General features: G+C 50.2%; 1 protein-coding gene across 1 annotated transcript; it reads left to right on the top strand.

Moving 5' to 3' along the window:
• Positions 1 to 524: 524 nt before the first annotated feature.
• Positions 525 to 14,543, top strand: THNSL2 (threonine synthase like 2). Its single transcript, XM_059405643.1, has 9 exons — positions 525 to 582; positions 2,604 to 2,838; positions 4,151 to 4,345; positions 4,748 to 4,900; positions 7,744 to 7,974; positions 10,889 to 11,037; positions 11,141 to 11,266; positions 13,642 to 13,793; positions 14,205 to 14,543. The coding sequence occupies exons 2-9, from the start codon at positions 2,616 to 2,618 to the stop codon at positions 14,413 to 14,415; spliced, it is 1,440 nt and encodes a 479-aa protein (XP_059261626.1). The 5' UTR covers positions 525 to 582; positions 2,604 to 2,615; the 3' UTR covers positions 14,416 to 14,543.
• The last annotated feature ends 1,185 nt before the right edge of the window (positions 14,544 to 15,728 follow it).

Below are 15,728 nucleotides of genomic sequence, written 5' to 3'. Positions count from 1 at the left end.
AAAAACAAACAAACAAACAAACAAACAAATAAATAAATAAAGTGGGGGAGGATTTTTACTCTAGAATAGATCTGTATTTCCTTAAGAAGTGTTTTCCTACGAAGAACTGTCGGGGCTTAAACAATGCCCGGTATCCCCGCGGATTCCGAAATCAGGATGTACCAGCCCTAGGGTCTGAGGAACAAGGAGTTCATCCAGAAGTCTGATTTTACAGGTCAGAAGCATGAAGCCCAAAGAAGGGGTTCTTCCCTCCATCTTGTCCTGTTTTCTAATCGGAAAAAAAAGGTTCCAGGGCGGCGGTGAAGGTGAAGAGACCCAATGTCAGTGATTAGCGAGGTGCCTTAAACACGTGCCAACTTAAAACACACACACCCGTGCCCAGTGAGGGGTGAAGGGCTGCGCTCCCGCTGGCACCTCTTCCCGCGCCGCCGCCTCCCGCGCTCAGCCTCACCGCCCCGCGGTCCTTGTCCCTCTCCCGGCGGAAGCCCGACCCCGCCGCCGAGGCCAGCGCGCTCCGCCCCGCCTGGGCCCAGCCAGCCGCCTCCGGGGCCGCCCCCCGCAGCCGCCCGCGCCGCGGACCCGGTAATCGCCCCCCCAACCCCCGGCCCGGGCAGCCCCTCCGGCTCCTCGCGCCCCGGGCGGCCGATCCCCGGGCCTGGAGGAGGGGAAGGCAGGGGAGGGGATGGGAGGGGAGGGGAGGGGCCCCACGGAGCCTGCGTCTCGGCGGCCAAGCTCCCCGCACACAGGCCGGCGGCGGGGCCCCTGCCCCCGTCGGCTTCCGGGGATCGCGTTTGGGGCGGGGGGCGGTCCTCGGTGGCGGCTAATCTGCGCTCTTGAACTCCCGGTTGACTTTACGGCGCGGCTTGTCCGCCTCCCCGCCCCTTCGTAACCTCTTAGCGGCGGCGCTCTGCCCGCGCTCGGAGGAACCATGGCGGGTCCAGGGTTTCCGAGGCTTTGCGCGGTCTGTAGGGTTTCTGCAGTACCCGGGAGCCCGAAACTGAGAAGTCCAACGTGTTTTCAGAGGCCGGGAGCGTGCCTTATCCTGCGGGCCTTATCAAAACCTCCTTCCCTGACCCAGGGCCTGGTTAGCCGGAGGACTGGTGCCCCGGGACCTTAAGCCGGGGCCTACCTGAGACCGCGGGGCGGGGGGCTCCGCCCCCTACAGGGTCTGTGTGCTATCAGTGGCCAGTTGTTCAGGCCCTCAGCCTCAGGCCCTCAGGCCCTCCTGCCCTGCCCCACTTTTTGTCAGAAAATTTCTTTACCTGCTAGCCCTTCCTGAAATGTTTCCTGGCCTTGGGGCTTTTAAACCAGAGCTCCTGGAATCACCTCCAGGGGCCAGAGAAAGGTATTCAGATTGTAAGCTCAGCTCCTGGACCTGGCACCTGGCTCCTGAGACCCTAACTGAGGGGGCACTGGGACCAGAGTTAGGCCTTGGGCGCCCTTGGACGTTCCGCTTCCCATAACCCCAGAGTCCTAAGCCCACACAGGACCAGTTAGCCTTGGCTAGACTGTCTTAAGGGTAGCTTGCCTGCACTTCTAACGATTCTAGGATTAGGCCTAGAGGAAGGGCACTGGTTCTCAACTAGCATGACCAAACCATTCTAGTTTGTTTGGCATTGATGGGTTTTCTTGGGACATGCTACTTTCAGTTCTAAAACTGGGAAGGTCCCGAGCAGAGTGGGACAAGTTGGTTACTGTCTTCTTAACCCTCACTGCACAGTAACATCACCCATGGAGCCTCTCACATAGAGGTTTTAATCTCATTGATCCAGGGAGGGTCCCAGATAGGAATAGTTTCTTTAAAGCTCCCAAGTTTCTTTAAAACCTCTCACATAGAGGTTTTAATCTCATTGATCCAGGGAGGGTCCCAGATAGGAATAGTTTCTTTAAAGCTCCCAAGTTCTTTAAAGCCTGGGTGGCTCAGTGAGTTAAAGTACCTGCCTTCAGCTCAGGTAATGGTCCCGGGGTCCTGGGATCAAGTCCTGCATCAGGCTCTCTACTCAGCAGGGAACCTGCTTCCCTCTCTTTCTGACTGCCTCTGCCTACTTGTGATCTCTGTCCGTCAAATAAAAAAAATCTTAAAAAAAAAAAAAAAAAAAAAAGCTCCCAAGTTAATTCTAACAAACAACCAGAGTGAGGAACCACTAGGTTATAGGCAACATTGCTGTATAACCGTCAAAAGTGGTTACTTTTTTAACAGAAGTGGACCCAGTTATCTCTCAAAAAGGTGCCTGACCAGCTGTGGTGGTCCTCTCTTTATCAAGAGGGCTATCAAAATGGCGCTTGCCTTATTGCTATGATCTTTTCCCAGTTCCCTTATTCCTCCACAGTGAGGACCAAACTTTCTCCTTTCCTTACATGACTTGGCAACTCCTCTCCCAAAGTCAGTGAATTGGCCTCATTTTCACTGGAGAGGTCATGATTTGGACTGTCCCAGAGGAAGCTGGCTTGAGACTCGACAGGGCTCCAGTCTCTCAGACTGGGATGCTTACCCCCATGAGTGGTGGTCCAAGGGCTAGCTGAGGGTGCGTGTACACTTCAGCTTTTTCCTGTGGGGTACTGAGCTTGGAGATCAGGTGCCTTTGGGACTGTTCCCTCTGCAGGCCACCAGGATCATGTGGTACGTCAGCACTAGGGGGATGGCCCCACGGGTCGACTTTGAGGGGGCCCTCTTCTCTGGCTATGCTCCCGATGGCGGTCTCTTCATGCCCGAGGAGCTCCCACAGTTGGGCATAGAGACACTGCGTCAGTGGAGTTCGCTCTCCTACCCCAGTCTGGTAAAGGAGCTGTGCACCCTCTTCATTGGTCCTGAGCTCATTCCACGAGATGTCTTAAAAGGTGAGCATCCCCAGCCTCCCTTCTCCCACCTCATTCCCCTGGCAGTCCATGCCCCACCAGAGCTGCAAATCCATTCCTTAACCCCTTGGAGGTTTCTAGTCCTATTTCCCAAATGTTGGAGATTTTTTCCCTCAGATTCTAGGATCCCAGAAATGGCAATATTCCCAGAGAGTTTATCCATTCCACCGTCCATCTCCAATGAGATGAATGCCATGGTGATTTGCATAGAATGTTTTCCTTTAGTTTATTTTTCAAAAACCTCTTTAAGGCTAGAGACTTCACCAACATCCTGAGATGCTTGAATGTTGGGCTGTTTCCTACCTGTATATAAAGCATGTGGACCCTCAGATGACTGTTCTGTTTCCTTGAATGGTAATTCCAGAAGGGACTTGGAGAGTGTCCTGGACCAACTCCTCTCAAGCTGGAATATGCCCATCGATTTCCCTGGGGATCCTGTTAAAATGCAGATTTTGATTCAGTAGGTCTGGGGTGGGCCTGAGACTCTGCATTCCGACCAATAATACTCGTACTGCTGGTGATAATGCTGCTAGTGATATCACTGGTGAAATCACTGCCAGTGATAATACTAGTGCTGCTGGTCCATGGGCCAGATATGGGAACGAATCCACAATGTGGTGGTGAGAGTTCAGGGCTGGAAGAAGAGGACCACTCAGGAATGTGGTCTGATGGCACTGTTGGCATTGCCCAAGCTCTTATTAGAATTCTCTGCCTTCCTCAGACCTTCTGAACCAGGATCTGCATTTTAAGGTCCCAGGTGATTGGCTTGTCAGTTAAAGTTTGAGAAGCACTACCCAAGATGGACTTGCCTTGGGCAGGATTATATGTAAACCAACCCTAGGCTCTGGTATCACAGGTGTGAAATTTAGTGCAGCAAAAACAAACAACGTCTGGTCTTTAGGAAGGAACATTAGAAGAGATGAGACATGGATCCGTTTGTTGCACAGTTGTTGAATTGAACCTCAGCTGGCGTGCATGCCCACAAGACATCCAAACGATGCGTTTATAAAGTGAAAAATGGAAGTCTTAGACTATTTCTCTTCTCTGGGGGACATCACTCAGGAATCTACAAACAGAGTGGTTCATGTCTTTTCAGACTTTTGCCTAGGATTCAGTAATTCTATTCATCTATAGTCTCCTTTGGGGTAAACGTTTCCGGTCTCGTATTGGGTAGCAGGAGAAAGAAACTTGACCTTCAAAGCATAGAGAGACAGGGTGGGGTTGGGGGGAGAACCGGAGAACCTGAGGCCGAGCTCAGGCCTTCCCCCGCTATTCCACCTCTCTCCCCGCACAGATCTGATCGACCGAGCCTTCCACAGATTCCGCCACAGAGAGGTGGTCCATCTGTCCAGACTGAGGAACAGGCTGAACGTGTTGGAGCTGTGGCATGGGGTCACATACGCATTTAAGGACTTGGCCCTGGGCTGCACAGCACAATTCCTGCAGTACTTTCTGGAGAAGAAGGAGAAGCACGTCACCGTGGTTGTAGGTGTGCATCGTGGGCACTAGGGCCAAGCCCCATAGGCACCCTGACATGCCAGTGTCTACCATAGGGTGCTCCGCATGGATGGCTCGAGGAGCATGTGTGACTGGTTCTTCTAGAGCAGGATTTGTCATCCTTTCTGTGCCGTGGACCCCTTTGTCAGTCTGGTGGAGGCTACGGAACCTTCTCAGAATAATATTTTAAGTACCCAAAATATGTAAGATTACATGGTACCCAGTTCACAGAGGCCTTAGTTTCTGTCCCCTGGTCTCTAGGAGGTAAGTGGACCCCAGATTAAGTACGAGGTTCCAGCTCTCCAGGTATCTGAAGTAGACATTGCCTCTTTCCTTCTTTCCTTTTCCATTGCCCTTGTTGTACAGGGGAGGGTTATTTTTTCTTCCTATCCAGGAACATCTGGGGACACAGGAAGTGCTGCCATTGAGAGTGTTCAAGGAGCAAAGAACGTGGACATCATCGTTCTGCTGCCCCAGGGTCACTGCACGAAGATCCAAGAGCTCCAGATGACCACAGTGCTGAGGGAGAACGTCCATGTGTTCGGAGGTGAGAGCTGGGATGGAGGCTCCAGGGAAAGCGTGGCCGCCTTGAGGGTGTCTGTTTTAGGAGATGGGCTGGAGTACAACTGGCCAGGCGATGAGTTGACCATCCTTCCTCCTGCCTTTTCTCTGCCCCTCGCTTCCTTCATCAGTCATGAGACTGTAGCTTGGCTTAGCTCTGGGCAAGCTCTTGGCAACACAGTTTCAGAAGCTATTGGAGGGGACAAATGCACAAACCGTTACTGACGGTATAACCCAAGAAGTGGCGGTTGAACACCAAACCCCAAAGAACGCCATTTCTGTGTGGGTTCACCCTACTGGTGCCATATATTCAGGCCGCCGCCAGACCCACAGCCTGAGCCAAGTGACTTGGGTTTTGTTACAGAGCCCTGAACTTCAGTGGACACAAAGACATTCAATGATAATTTTAAAAGAATGTGCCCTTACATGGTAACAGCTCATGCCCTCCATTATAGTCTAGAAACTACTCAGTCAGGCATTTGGTTAGCAGGTGTGGGAAACTACTCAGTAGTACCCACTGGGCATCTGTTCTGTAGAAATCGAGACTCGAGAAGGACAGAGGGAGCTTGAGGAGAGCCGTATGTGCTTATTTCCACTTTTCACACCTAGCTAGAACCCAGGTAATCTCAAAGTAGGGATGGGGGTATGAGGAGTAGGGGGTCTTGGTGAGGTTTTGTACACTGTGGCCCTGGGAAAGCTGTCCAGGAGGCCTGGCCTGGCTTGGTCACTCACTTAGCAGGAGAGCAGTTGGTGGCAGGAGGCATTCCTCCTACCCCTCACCCAGGCTCCTTGTATGACCCGTCAGAGGGTGCTTTTCATAGAACACGGATTTCGTCAAGGAGCAAAAGCATGGGGCAGACAGACCTTACTCATGGGGGTAGCATGAAAATCCTTTGTCCATGAGTTCAAAAGTAAGCCCAAAGCCCCCTTCTACACTTTTCTTTAATAAGCACCTACACGTTCCAGTGAAGAGTTCTGGGTTTAGCTAATGCAGGTGTTGGAAAATCTTACATGTCCCTTAGCTTTGGTCGTTGCCCATATTTGGCTGCATTTTCCCGTGCTCATTGCAAAATTTGGATGTGTGATATCTGGGCTCCCGAGGGTCCCTGTTACGCCCTAAGCGCTACGATTGCTAGTTATAGATCTAGGACTATTTTTGCCTAGAATTGAAGCAGAGAATAACATTTTGTACATCTGTCCTGCCACCTACTCCCTTCTTGCCTTATACTAGGTATTGGAGGGCTTTTACACGAGGACTCGTGTGTAAGCTCCGTTACTGACCATGGAGCAGAGAACAGTGCCCACTTGCAACATAGTAGGAGAAATGTAGATGGTCATGAGTGCCCTATGTCATAAATGTTTTCTTGCTGGAGCCCAAGGGACGTTTCTGTTTTATCCGTGTTCTGAGCTTCAAGAAAATAAGACAGCGGACTTTACATATATTAAGTTTTGTTCCTAAATAGACCTGTTCTGGTCCTTTCTTTCCTTTCTGGAATCTTCTCATCTGGTTTCTAGGAGGATGGGTGTTTTTTCCGGAGCTAAGAGTGGACATGTCTTTTCTCTTAGACCAGGGAGCTCAGGGAGTAGGGATGGGCCACCTGGATTGCTGTGAATTGGACACTGAGGTTTTTTTAAAGATATTAATTTCCAGATATATTTTGTATTGGGTTCTTCTTAAGCACAGAATAATGAGCAAGTGCTAGTTATACATTATTTAGGATATTTTTGGCTGGAAGTGACAAAAAATCTAACTCTGACCAGCTCGAACAGAGTATTTTCCAGCTTATATAACTGGAATAGTTATGTAAGTCCCCGAATGGGTTCCTGAAGAGTCGGTTTAGCCGTCCCTCAGCAGAGACCCAGGTTATCTGCATTCACTGCTCTGCCTTCCCGGTCCTAAGGCTCATCTCCCTCATGGCTTATGATGCTTACTTCAGGTAACTAAGTCTCTCTTCCTGGGGCTCCTTCTTAAGAGCAGTGAATCTTTTCCTAGAACCCCAGCAAACATCCCTCTGGTGTGTGGATCTGGGGTTAGCCCCATAGCCTCATTGCCGATAAACAGTACAAAGTAGAATGAGTAACAACCTTGGGGCTTACTCTGGCACTTCCCTCAGTAAATCTTAGCCCTGTCTTTCAAGTTGGGATCAAGTTTGGTGGAGAAATAGACCCAGATGTCGGATAAGAGATCAATATTGGCTTGGTGGCTGGTTGGGCTGGACTGAGGAGGGCAAGTTGGACTAGTAGCCAACTCACCTGTAAATTGACCCAGTAATTCATCCATAAATTAAACCGTGCCCACACCCAGCTCAGGGAGGAAAGGTCCATGCCAGCTTACCTACCACGTGGGAGCAGAGAGCAGGATGCCTCTCTTTGATCTAACTGAGAGAAGGGCAGAGCATATGAGAACGGATAGTCTGTACCCCCAAGTCCTGGTAAAGGACCGAGGAGTAAAGAAAAGATCGGCCTCTTGCCACACCATAGCCTCAGAAACCATCTCTCCTTGTTCCTAGAGAGTGGGGCTAGCGGGCATGGACTCCAAGGAGGAGGCCTTTTCCCAACATCCCAGAAGGTTGACGGTTTATGTCTAATTTTATGTAATGGTAGAAATGTTGGAAGTATGACCTCAAGAATAATAAGACATGGTTTCTTTCCTTCAGTTGCTTAATTTCAAGTCTAGAAAGCTAGGCCACGACATGGGAGAGCAGAAACCAAGGCTGAGTGAAGGTCCCGGCTGGGTGGGCCCAGTGCGGGAGGGCCTGCTTGCAGGCAAGTGCCGACTGGGGGTTCTCCATGCTCCTGGTAGTTCCCCTCCCCTCTCTCTCCTGACAGTGGAAGGCAACAGCGATGAGCTGGATGAGCCAATCAAGGCTGTGTTTGCTGACGTGGCTTTTGTCAAGAAGCACAATCTGATGAGTCTGAATTCCATCAACTGGTCCCGGGTCCTCGTGCAAATGGCCCACCACTTCTTTGCTTATTTCCAGTGCGTGTCATCCTTGGACACCCAACCCCTGCCCCCCGTGGAGGTGGTTGTGCCAACAGGGGCTGCCGGTAATCTAGCAGGTAAGGAGGCCCTTGGGCAGAGATGGTCTTTCCAGAAAAATGCCCGTAGCCCTCGTCCTCCCAGCTGCCCTTCGGCTGCAACTGTGACGAGACCGTTCGAGTCCTCGCTCTGAAGGTGACAGGCAACCACGCAGGAGAAGCCCCCAGCAAACCTCCCCATCACTCGCGGGGAGGACAGATCGGCTGCTCGCTGCAGGAGGGAAGGACGGGCTCTAACCCCCCTCAGGAGAGTGTGAAGAGATACGGTCAAGGTTCAGCTGCTCTGCTGGCCTGCCAGGGCCTGCTTCCAGAGAGGCGGACTTTGTTCCCGGCCTCAGCCAGCGGCCTGCTGTGAGGGCAGCCAGCACAACATGTTCCCACCCCAGAGTCCCTACCCAGAGACCCCGTGAGGTGGAAGGAGGTCTGGCCCCAGCAGAATGGCCCTGGGGGCAGTCCCTTAGACCCAGCCGCTCAGCTATAAAAGCAATACTGGATAGCTTATCATATCTCTCAGGGCTCCCGTGAAGTGCAAGTAAGATCCTTCACGTGTGGGCATGAACTTTGCAAGGGTGCTGCGCCGTACCTTTGCGTGGCCATGAAACCACCTTCTAGAATAAGAATAAGCATGTCTCCAGCACTTCCTATGCATCAGGCGCCCCTCCACGTGCTTTTCACGGATCAACTTACTTAATGCTCACACGCATCTGTGAGGACGGTACTGCTGTCTCCACTTAATGAAGAGGAAGTGGAGGCACAGGGAAGTTAGCCAGCTGGTCCCTGCTTACACTCCGGTTGGGGACACAGCCAGGATGACCACCCCTCCAGAGTCTGCATCCCCTTGTGAGCTTCCGAGGCTGCCTCCTCAGCAGTGACCATTTCGGATGGTTCTGTAGGCGGCATTGCTTCTGATGGGCTCCAAGGAGGGCTTCAGTGAGGCTGCAGAAGCAGCTCAGTGGTCCGGGGGCTTCCTGACTTCCTGCACTTCCACGGGGTTGGGACCGTCTTCATCACCCACGGTGGGGAAGCGCACTGAGCTCCCCATTTGCATCAGCCTCCCGTGGATGGTGCCACCTGCACGCATCCCAGGGCCCACCACAGTGGCTGGCACGAAACAGATGTTTGCAGAGAGCGCTCCCGACCCTCTCTGCTCCATCAGGAACTGGCTGTGGAAATTTAAGCCCCTGGGCCCTGGTGAGCGTCCCTTTCTCCTCCGCCATACACAGAAAGCGTGATGTTTACAGGCGGATCAAGTGGAAAATAAGAATGTGAAAGTGCTTTTTTGCAAAAGGCAGAGTGACGTTGGGGTGGGGTGGTGATCCCCAACTCCTCTTAACGACCCACCAGAGAGGAACCATTCATGGAAGTAGGTAAAACCTTCCTAAAAAGGCTACCTTTACAGACTCTCCCTCTCCCAGGGTGAGGAATGCTTTGTTTGTTCCATGCGAACAGGAGCTGCTGGCTGGGTGGGCCGAGGGCTCTGGAGGAACAGGGTGTCCAAAGGGGCTGCTGCTAGGAGGCTGAGTCTGGGGCTAGCACGTGTGCCACCCAGCAGGCTTGGGGTGGGTCCTTTCAACTTCCCAGAACCTTCATTTTCTCTTCTGCAAGGGATAGCGAGCAGGTGTGCCAGGTGTGTATGTATGTGAGAGAGAGAGAGGAAGAGGAAGAGAGGTGGGGAGACATATGGGGGTGGAGAAGAGTATCGGGATGGTAGCATCTCCTCTTCTTTCCTGTGTGTGTGTGTGTGTGTGTGTGTGTGTGCGCGTGTGTGTGAGCTTTATTGTTATATAGTATAACTCATAATTTTATGTATACATATATATACACATACTATACAATTCACCTGTTTAAAGTGTACAACTGAATAGTTTTTACTATATGTCAGATTTGTGCAACCGTCCCCACAGTCAGTTTCAGAACATTTCCATCACGTTGGAAAGAAACCGTGTTCCCTCTAACAGTGACTCCACATTTCCCCGCATATCCCCAGCTCTAGGCAACCACTGATCTATTTTGTCTCTATCAATTTGGCTATTTTGTCTCTATCAATTTGGCTATTCCGGACATTTTATAGAAATTGAATCATACAATAAGTGACCTTTTTTTAGCTTCTTTCACTTACTGTTTTCAAGTTTCATTGACATTGTAATCAGTACTTGGTTCCTTTCTGTGGCTGAATAATACTCCATTGTATGTAAACACCACCTCTGTTTATCCATTTATCATTATTGGACATTGGGATTGCTTCAGTATCGTAACTATTATAAACAATGCTGCTGTAAACGTTGGTGTCTAAGTTTTCATGTGGACCTGTATTTTCATTTCTCTTGAGTATGCATACCTAGGAGTAGAAGTTCTGGGTCACAGAAAAAAAAAGTCATAACTTTTTGAGGAACGGTCAGACATTTCCAAAGCAGCTGCACCATTTTGTATTCCCATCATTTGATATTCCCAACCCAACGCAGCATGGGAGGGTATTAATTTCTCCATAGCCCCACCAATGCTTTGACTCTAGCTATCCAAATGGACATGCAATGGTATGTCTCTTTGACTTCGGTTTCTAGTTCCCTGATGTTGAGTATCTTTTATGTTCTCACTGGCCATGTGTATATCTTCTGGAGAAATGTTTGTCTCAGTCTTTTGCCCATTTTTAAATTGGGATATTTGTGTTTTTATTGTTGAGCTGTAAGAGTTAGAGTTATTTACATATTCTGTATGCCAGTCCTTTATCAGATATAGGATTTGCAAATATTCTTTCCCATTCCGTGAGCTGCCTTTCCGTTTTCTTGATCATGTCTTTTGAAACACAAAAAGTCTTCAAAGAGCACCAAAGTTTCTTAATTTTGATGAAATCCAATTTATATAAATTTCCTTTTATTTCTTGTATTTTGGACGTGATGTCTGAGAAAGCTTTGGTCCTCTCCTCTCCTGTCTTAAGCTGGGTGCCTTGCTCAGAAGATGGGCCTGCCCATTCGCCTGGTCGTGGCTGTGAACCGCAATGACATCATCCACAGGACCGTGCAGCGGGGAGACTTCTCTCTGTCCAAGGCCGTCGAACTGACCTTGGCTTCAGCCATGGACATTCAGGTAGGACCTGTGGGAAAGTGTGCGCTTGACCCAGGATGGTGGGGTGGTAGGATGGACAAGGGCTGAGGTCCGTGGGTTCCTGGCACCCTGCCTTCCTGCTCAGGTGCCCTACAACATGGAGAGGATCTTCTGGCTGCTGTCGGGCTCTGACAGCCAGGGGACGAGAGCCCTCATGGAGCAGTTTGAAAGGACCCAAAGCACGAGTCTACCCAAGGAACTGCATGACAAGGTCAGTCACCACCCACGCACCACAGAGAAAGCAAAGGGTGCAGCCGTGAAACCCAACTTGGGTTTGGAGATCTGGTTAAGGGAAGAGGGGACCTGTTTCTTGAGCACCTGCAATGAGGCGGGCACCTCTGCAGTCACTTTCCATGGATTAATTTATTAATGAGGAGACACAGTAGAGAGCATTGGTTCAGAGACAGGGCCCGTTTCTTAAATTCTGTGCCTCAGTTTCCTCATACGTAAAGTGGGGCTTACGAGAATGCCTACCACTGTTGAAGACTGAAGTCAAATAATGCCCATGAAGCACTTTGTATACTGCCTGGAAATATAGGGCTTGGTACATTAGCTATTATTATTTCTATTTATTGTTGTTGATTTTCAGCAGTAGCAACAATTGGCAACATTATCCTCTTGAGCCTTCTTTTTAAAAGGAAAAGGAGAAATGTTATTTCTTCAGAGTGATAGGAATCTAGTTGGGAAGGGTTGCTTTTATCTTATTTTATTTTATTTATTTTATTTATTTATTTATTTATTTATTTTTGAGAGATAGAGCGTGTGTGCGAGTGGACGGGGGCTGGGGGAAAACAAAGGCAGAAGGAGAGAAAGAATCTTACGCAGTCTCCATACTCAGCACGTCATGACCTGAGATCATGACATGAGCCGAACTCAAAGAGTTGGACCCTTAACTGACTGAGCCACCCAGGTGCCCTCGTTGATTTTATTTTAAATGCAACCTGGTGATGATCTACTTATTTTGCCTTGAGAAAAAGGATTTGTATGTTGACATTGCCTTTAAGTTTCTCTACCACGTCCCACCAAGTCGTCCAGACTCTATGTCCAGGGACCAGGACCTCAGACCTCACACCAGCTCTCATCGTTACGAAGTTCTCTTTGTTGAACTGGGATCGCCTCCTTTCAACTGAACTCTGCACGGGGGAGCCGTGTGATTCCCATATTTGAAGAGAATTTCCATTTCTCCGCTGAGTCTTCCCTGTTCCTTTAGCTGTCCCTTATGTGACCTAATTTCACCTAGCCAATGACTGTCTTAAAGGTTGTTTCCAGAACTGGATATAGTTCTCTGGCCTTAGCCACCCATGCACACCGGAGTGGAATTTGGATGTTTCCTGTGACACGCACTCTGTCTTCGTTGGCGCTGCTATAACAAAGTAGAGACTGAGTTGGCTATAACCAATAGGCATCTATCACTCACAGTTCCAGATGCCAGAAGTCTGGGATCAGGGTGCCAGCATGGTTGCATTCTGGTGGGAGCAACTTCCATGGAAACGGCGGACAGTCAATGTGCTGTCATAGCCTCACATGGTGGAAAGGCATGCAGCTAGCTCTCCAGCCTCTTCTTATAAAGACACTAAGTCCATTCACGAGGGCGCCCCCCCCCAACCAATGACCTTCCCAAAGTCCCACCTTCTGATACCATCACACTGGGATTCAGTTTTTCACATATGAATTTGGGTGGGGTGAGGGGACACAAACATTCAGACCATAACACAAAGATCAACTTACTCGGTTAATGGTTCATTCTCCTCATGTAAATGAGGTGCTCCAGGAGCATAGTCACCAGATCCCACCCTGCTTCATTCTCTCCCTGGCTGTACAAGACTGTGCATCTGCTGGAACAGCTGTCACTCGTTCGTTCTTTCCTTCCTTCCTTCCTTCCACATGTGTCCTGTAACCAGGAACCATGCTACGTACTAGAGATAAACAAAGATAGAGAAAACACATTCTCTCTCCACTGGAAACCCTAATGGGACAGGTAGCTGTACAAAGGATTTATGGCACTTGTGGTCTCTGCTGTATGCATATATCGGCGGGTTGATGGGCACATCGATAGCACACAATAAATTTTCAGAGAATGATCCGATCAACCCTCCCCACTGAAGGGGCCGTGGGAAGGGGGAGTTCCTCTATCTGCTGGTTGCAGGGAGGCTTCCTGGAGGAGGCATGACCTGGGCTGAGTAGGAGCTCACTGGGTGAGCTCCACTGGGTAGGAGCTCATTGCACCCACTGGAAGGGTTTGTACCAACGACAGGGCACTAGGAATGTTTGAATGCCCTTAACCTTCTGTGTTTTGTCCGTTTGTTGAACAAAACTATATACAAACTTGCTAATTCATGAGCTAATCTGAACTAAATTTATGGACCTGAAACTCAGAGGATCCTTTCCCAAAGCTAAGGGAAGCAACTTAAAACTGGGAAACACGGGAACCAGATTTTTCTCTGAGCTGAAGTTGAGCAACTTAGTCTGGAGATTCTTTCTGAGTGTCTGGTGTTGGCTGCCTGTGTTATGTAGTGCATTTTGGCTCACTTTCCCGGGTACCTCCTGGACTCTGATTCCCACCCCTCTGACCCTGGGACCTGTCAGCTTTCAGAGGCCATGACGTCTGAGTCCGTGTCGGATGAAGCCATCACCCGGACCATGAGTCGATGTTGGGAAGAGAACCAGTACCTGCTGTGCCCTCACTCGGCTGTGGCTGTGAGTTACCATTACCAGCAGACTGACCGGCAGCAGCCCAGGTACGGGCCATGGGTGCTTGGGTCACCGGGGTACTCTGGCTTTCGGGGTGCCCTCCTCTTCCCCAAGCAGGGGAAGCAGGAATCTGCACAAATGGCTTTCACGAGTAGGATCTGTGCTCTAAGAACTGTGGTCCCAGAGGAGGGTGTGTGACAGCCCTCTGGGGGGCAGCCACAGAGAGGTGGTGGTTGAGCTGGGTCTTCCACAAAGAGGAGCAGTTTCCCTGGCAGTGTCTGCAGAGATGAGTTCAAGGTACCCAACATCTGCCTCTTTCTCTCTCTTCCTTTCTTTGTGCACCACCCTATCCCTACGTCCCCTGTTCCTTCTCCTCTCCCCTCCTCACCTCCTCCTTCCCTCATCTGTCGGTCTGGTCTCTGGCCTGCCCTCCTGTTCCCACCTGCCCCACCCCACAGCCTTCCCCGGTGCTGTCTGGCCCCCGCCTCTGCAGTCAAGTTCCCAGAAGCTGTCCTGGCTGCCGGGCTGACCCCAGAGACCCCCGCGGAGATCCGGGCCCTGGAGTTCAAGGAGACGCGCTGCACCCCGATGCGGAAGGGTGACGACTGGACGCTGATGCTTCGGAGCACCATTGAGGGCCTGAGCTGGCAGCAGAGGGCTCATTCCTGAGTGCTCCGGAATAGCCGGGCTGGATTTGACTTGAGTCAAGTTGCTCTGTTGCTCTTGTATCAGGGTCCCCTGTTCTGTGAACCCAGGGCGGTGTCACAGCACCACTAAATAAAGTCAAAGTGCCTCCATTTCCGTGGGTACCTCCATAACTACGCTGTCCCAGAGAAGTCATACTGTCCGTTCCTCTGAGACTATGACTCCCCCACTCCCCTCTCCGTGCCTTCCACCCTGCCTCTGGGACAGTCCTTTGATGAGTCGTGGTTCCTGCAAATTGTTGACCGTGGAGTTGTCCCTCATCAGCCCGGATGGACATAAGGGCTCCTGATTCTGGCAAAATCATCAACAGTAGCTTTCCTAAGACGTTTATTCCCTTCTATCCTGTTTTATGGTTTTCCACATTAGACATTACCTCCTCATCTTGAAGCTTCTTGAAAACAAGAACCCCTGTTTAACACAATGGGCTGAAACATTTTGGGTTGGCCTCTATTGATCAAAACATTTTAAAAATTTGTTCTCCCAACATATGTATACTAAAATATATATAAGCCACCCAAACCATATGCTAAAATAAGAATAGGAATAAAGGACTAATTAATGATAAAAACCTACATTGATCTTTCCTCCGCATACTCTAGTGGCTTGTCTTGTGGACCCATCTTTGACAGTTCTAACTGAGCTTGATGCCTGACACATTCTGTAACCAGCAGGAACTGGGGGTGCGGCATCCCTGTGATTGTCCATCTGCCCCAAAACTGTGTGGTGGTTCTCAGAGTATGGTCTTTGGGTCTCAAAAATGCAAACTTCTGGCCACCTTCACATGCAAATCTCTGGGAATGGAATGGACACCTGCAGTTCTTTTTTTTATTTTTTAAGATTTTATTTATTTGACAGAGATTACAAGTAGGCAGAGAAGCAGGCAGAAGGAGGGTGGGAGCAGGCTTCTTGCTGAACAGAGAGCCCAACGCCAGACTCCATCCCAGGACCCTGAGATAATGACCGGAGCAGAAGGCAGAGGCTTAACCCACCGAGCCACCCTGAATAATGTTCTTACAAATTCCTTGAATAATGGGTGCCTGGGTGGCTCAGTTGGTTAGGCGACTGCCTTCAGCTTGGGTCATGATCCTGGAGTCCCGGCATCGAGTCCCATGTTGGGCTTTCTGCTCGGCGGGGAGCCTGCTTCCCCCTCTTTCTGCCTGCCTCTCTGCCTACTTGTGATCTCTCTCTGTCAAATAAATAAATAAAATCTTTTAAAAAATGCTTATGTTCTCAATGGGGAAGGCAAGGGGCACCTTTGGAACACCCGTGAGAGGGGA

Source organism: Mustela nigripes, chromosome 7 (genome assembly GCF_022355385.1).
Source record: "Mustela nigripes isolate SB6536 chromosome 7, MUSNIG.SB6536, whole genome shotgun sequence".
NCBI classification, from domain to species: domain Eukaryota; kingdom Metazoa; phylum Chordata; class Mammalia; order Carnivora; family Mustelidae; genus Mustela; species Mustela nigripes.
Note: the sequence above shows the minus strand (reverse complement) of the source record. Positions and strands in the feature narration are given on the sequence as shown.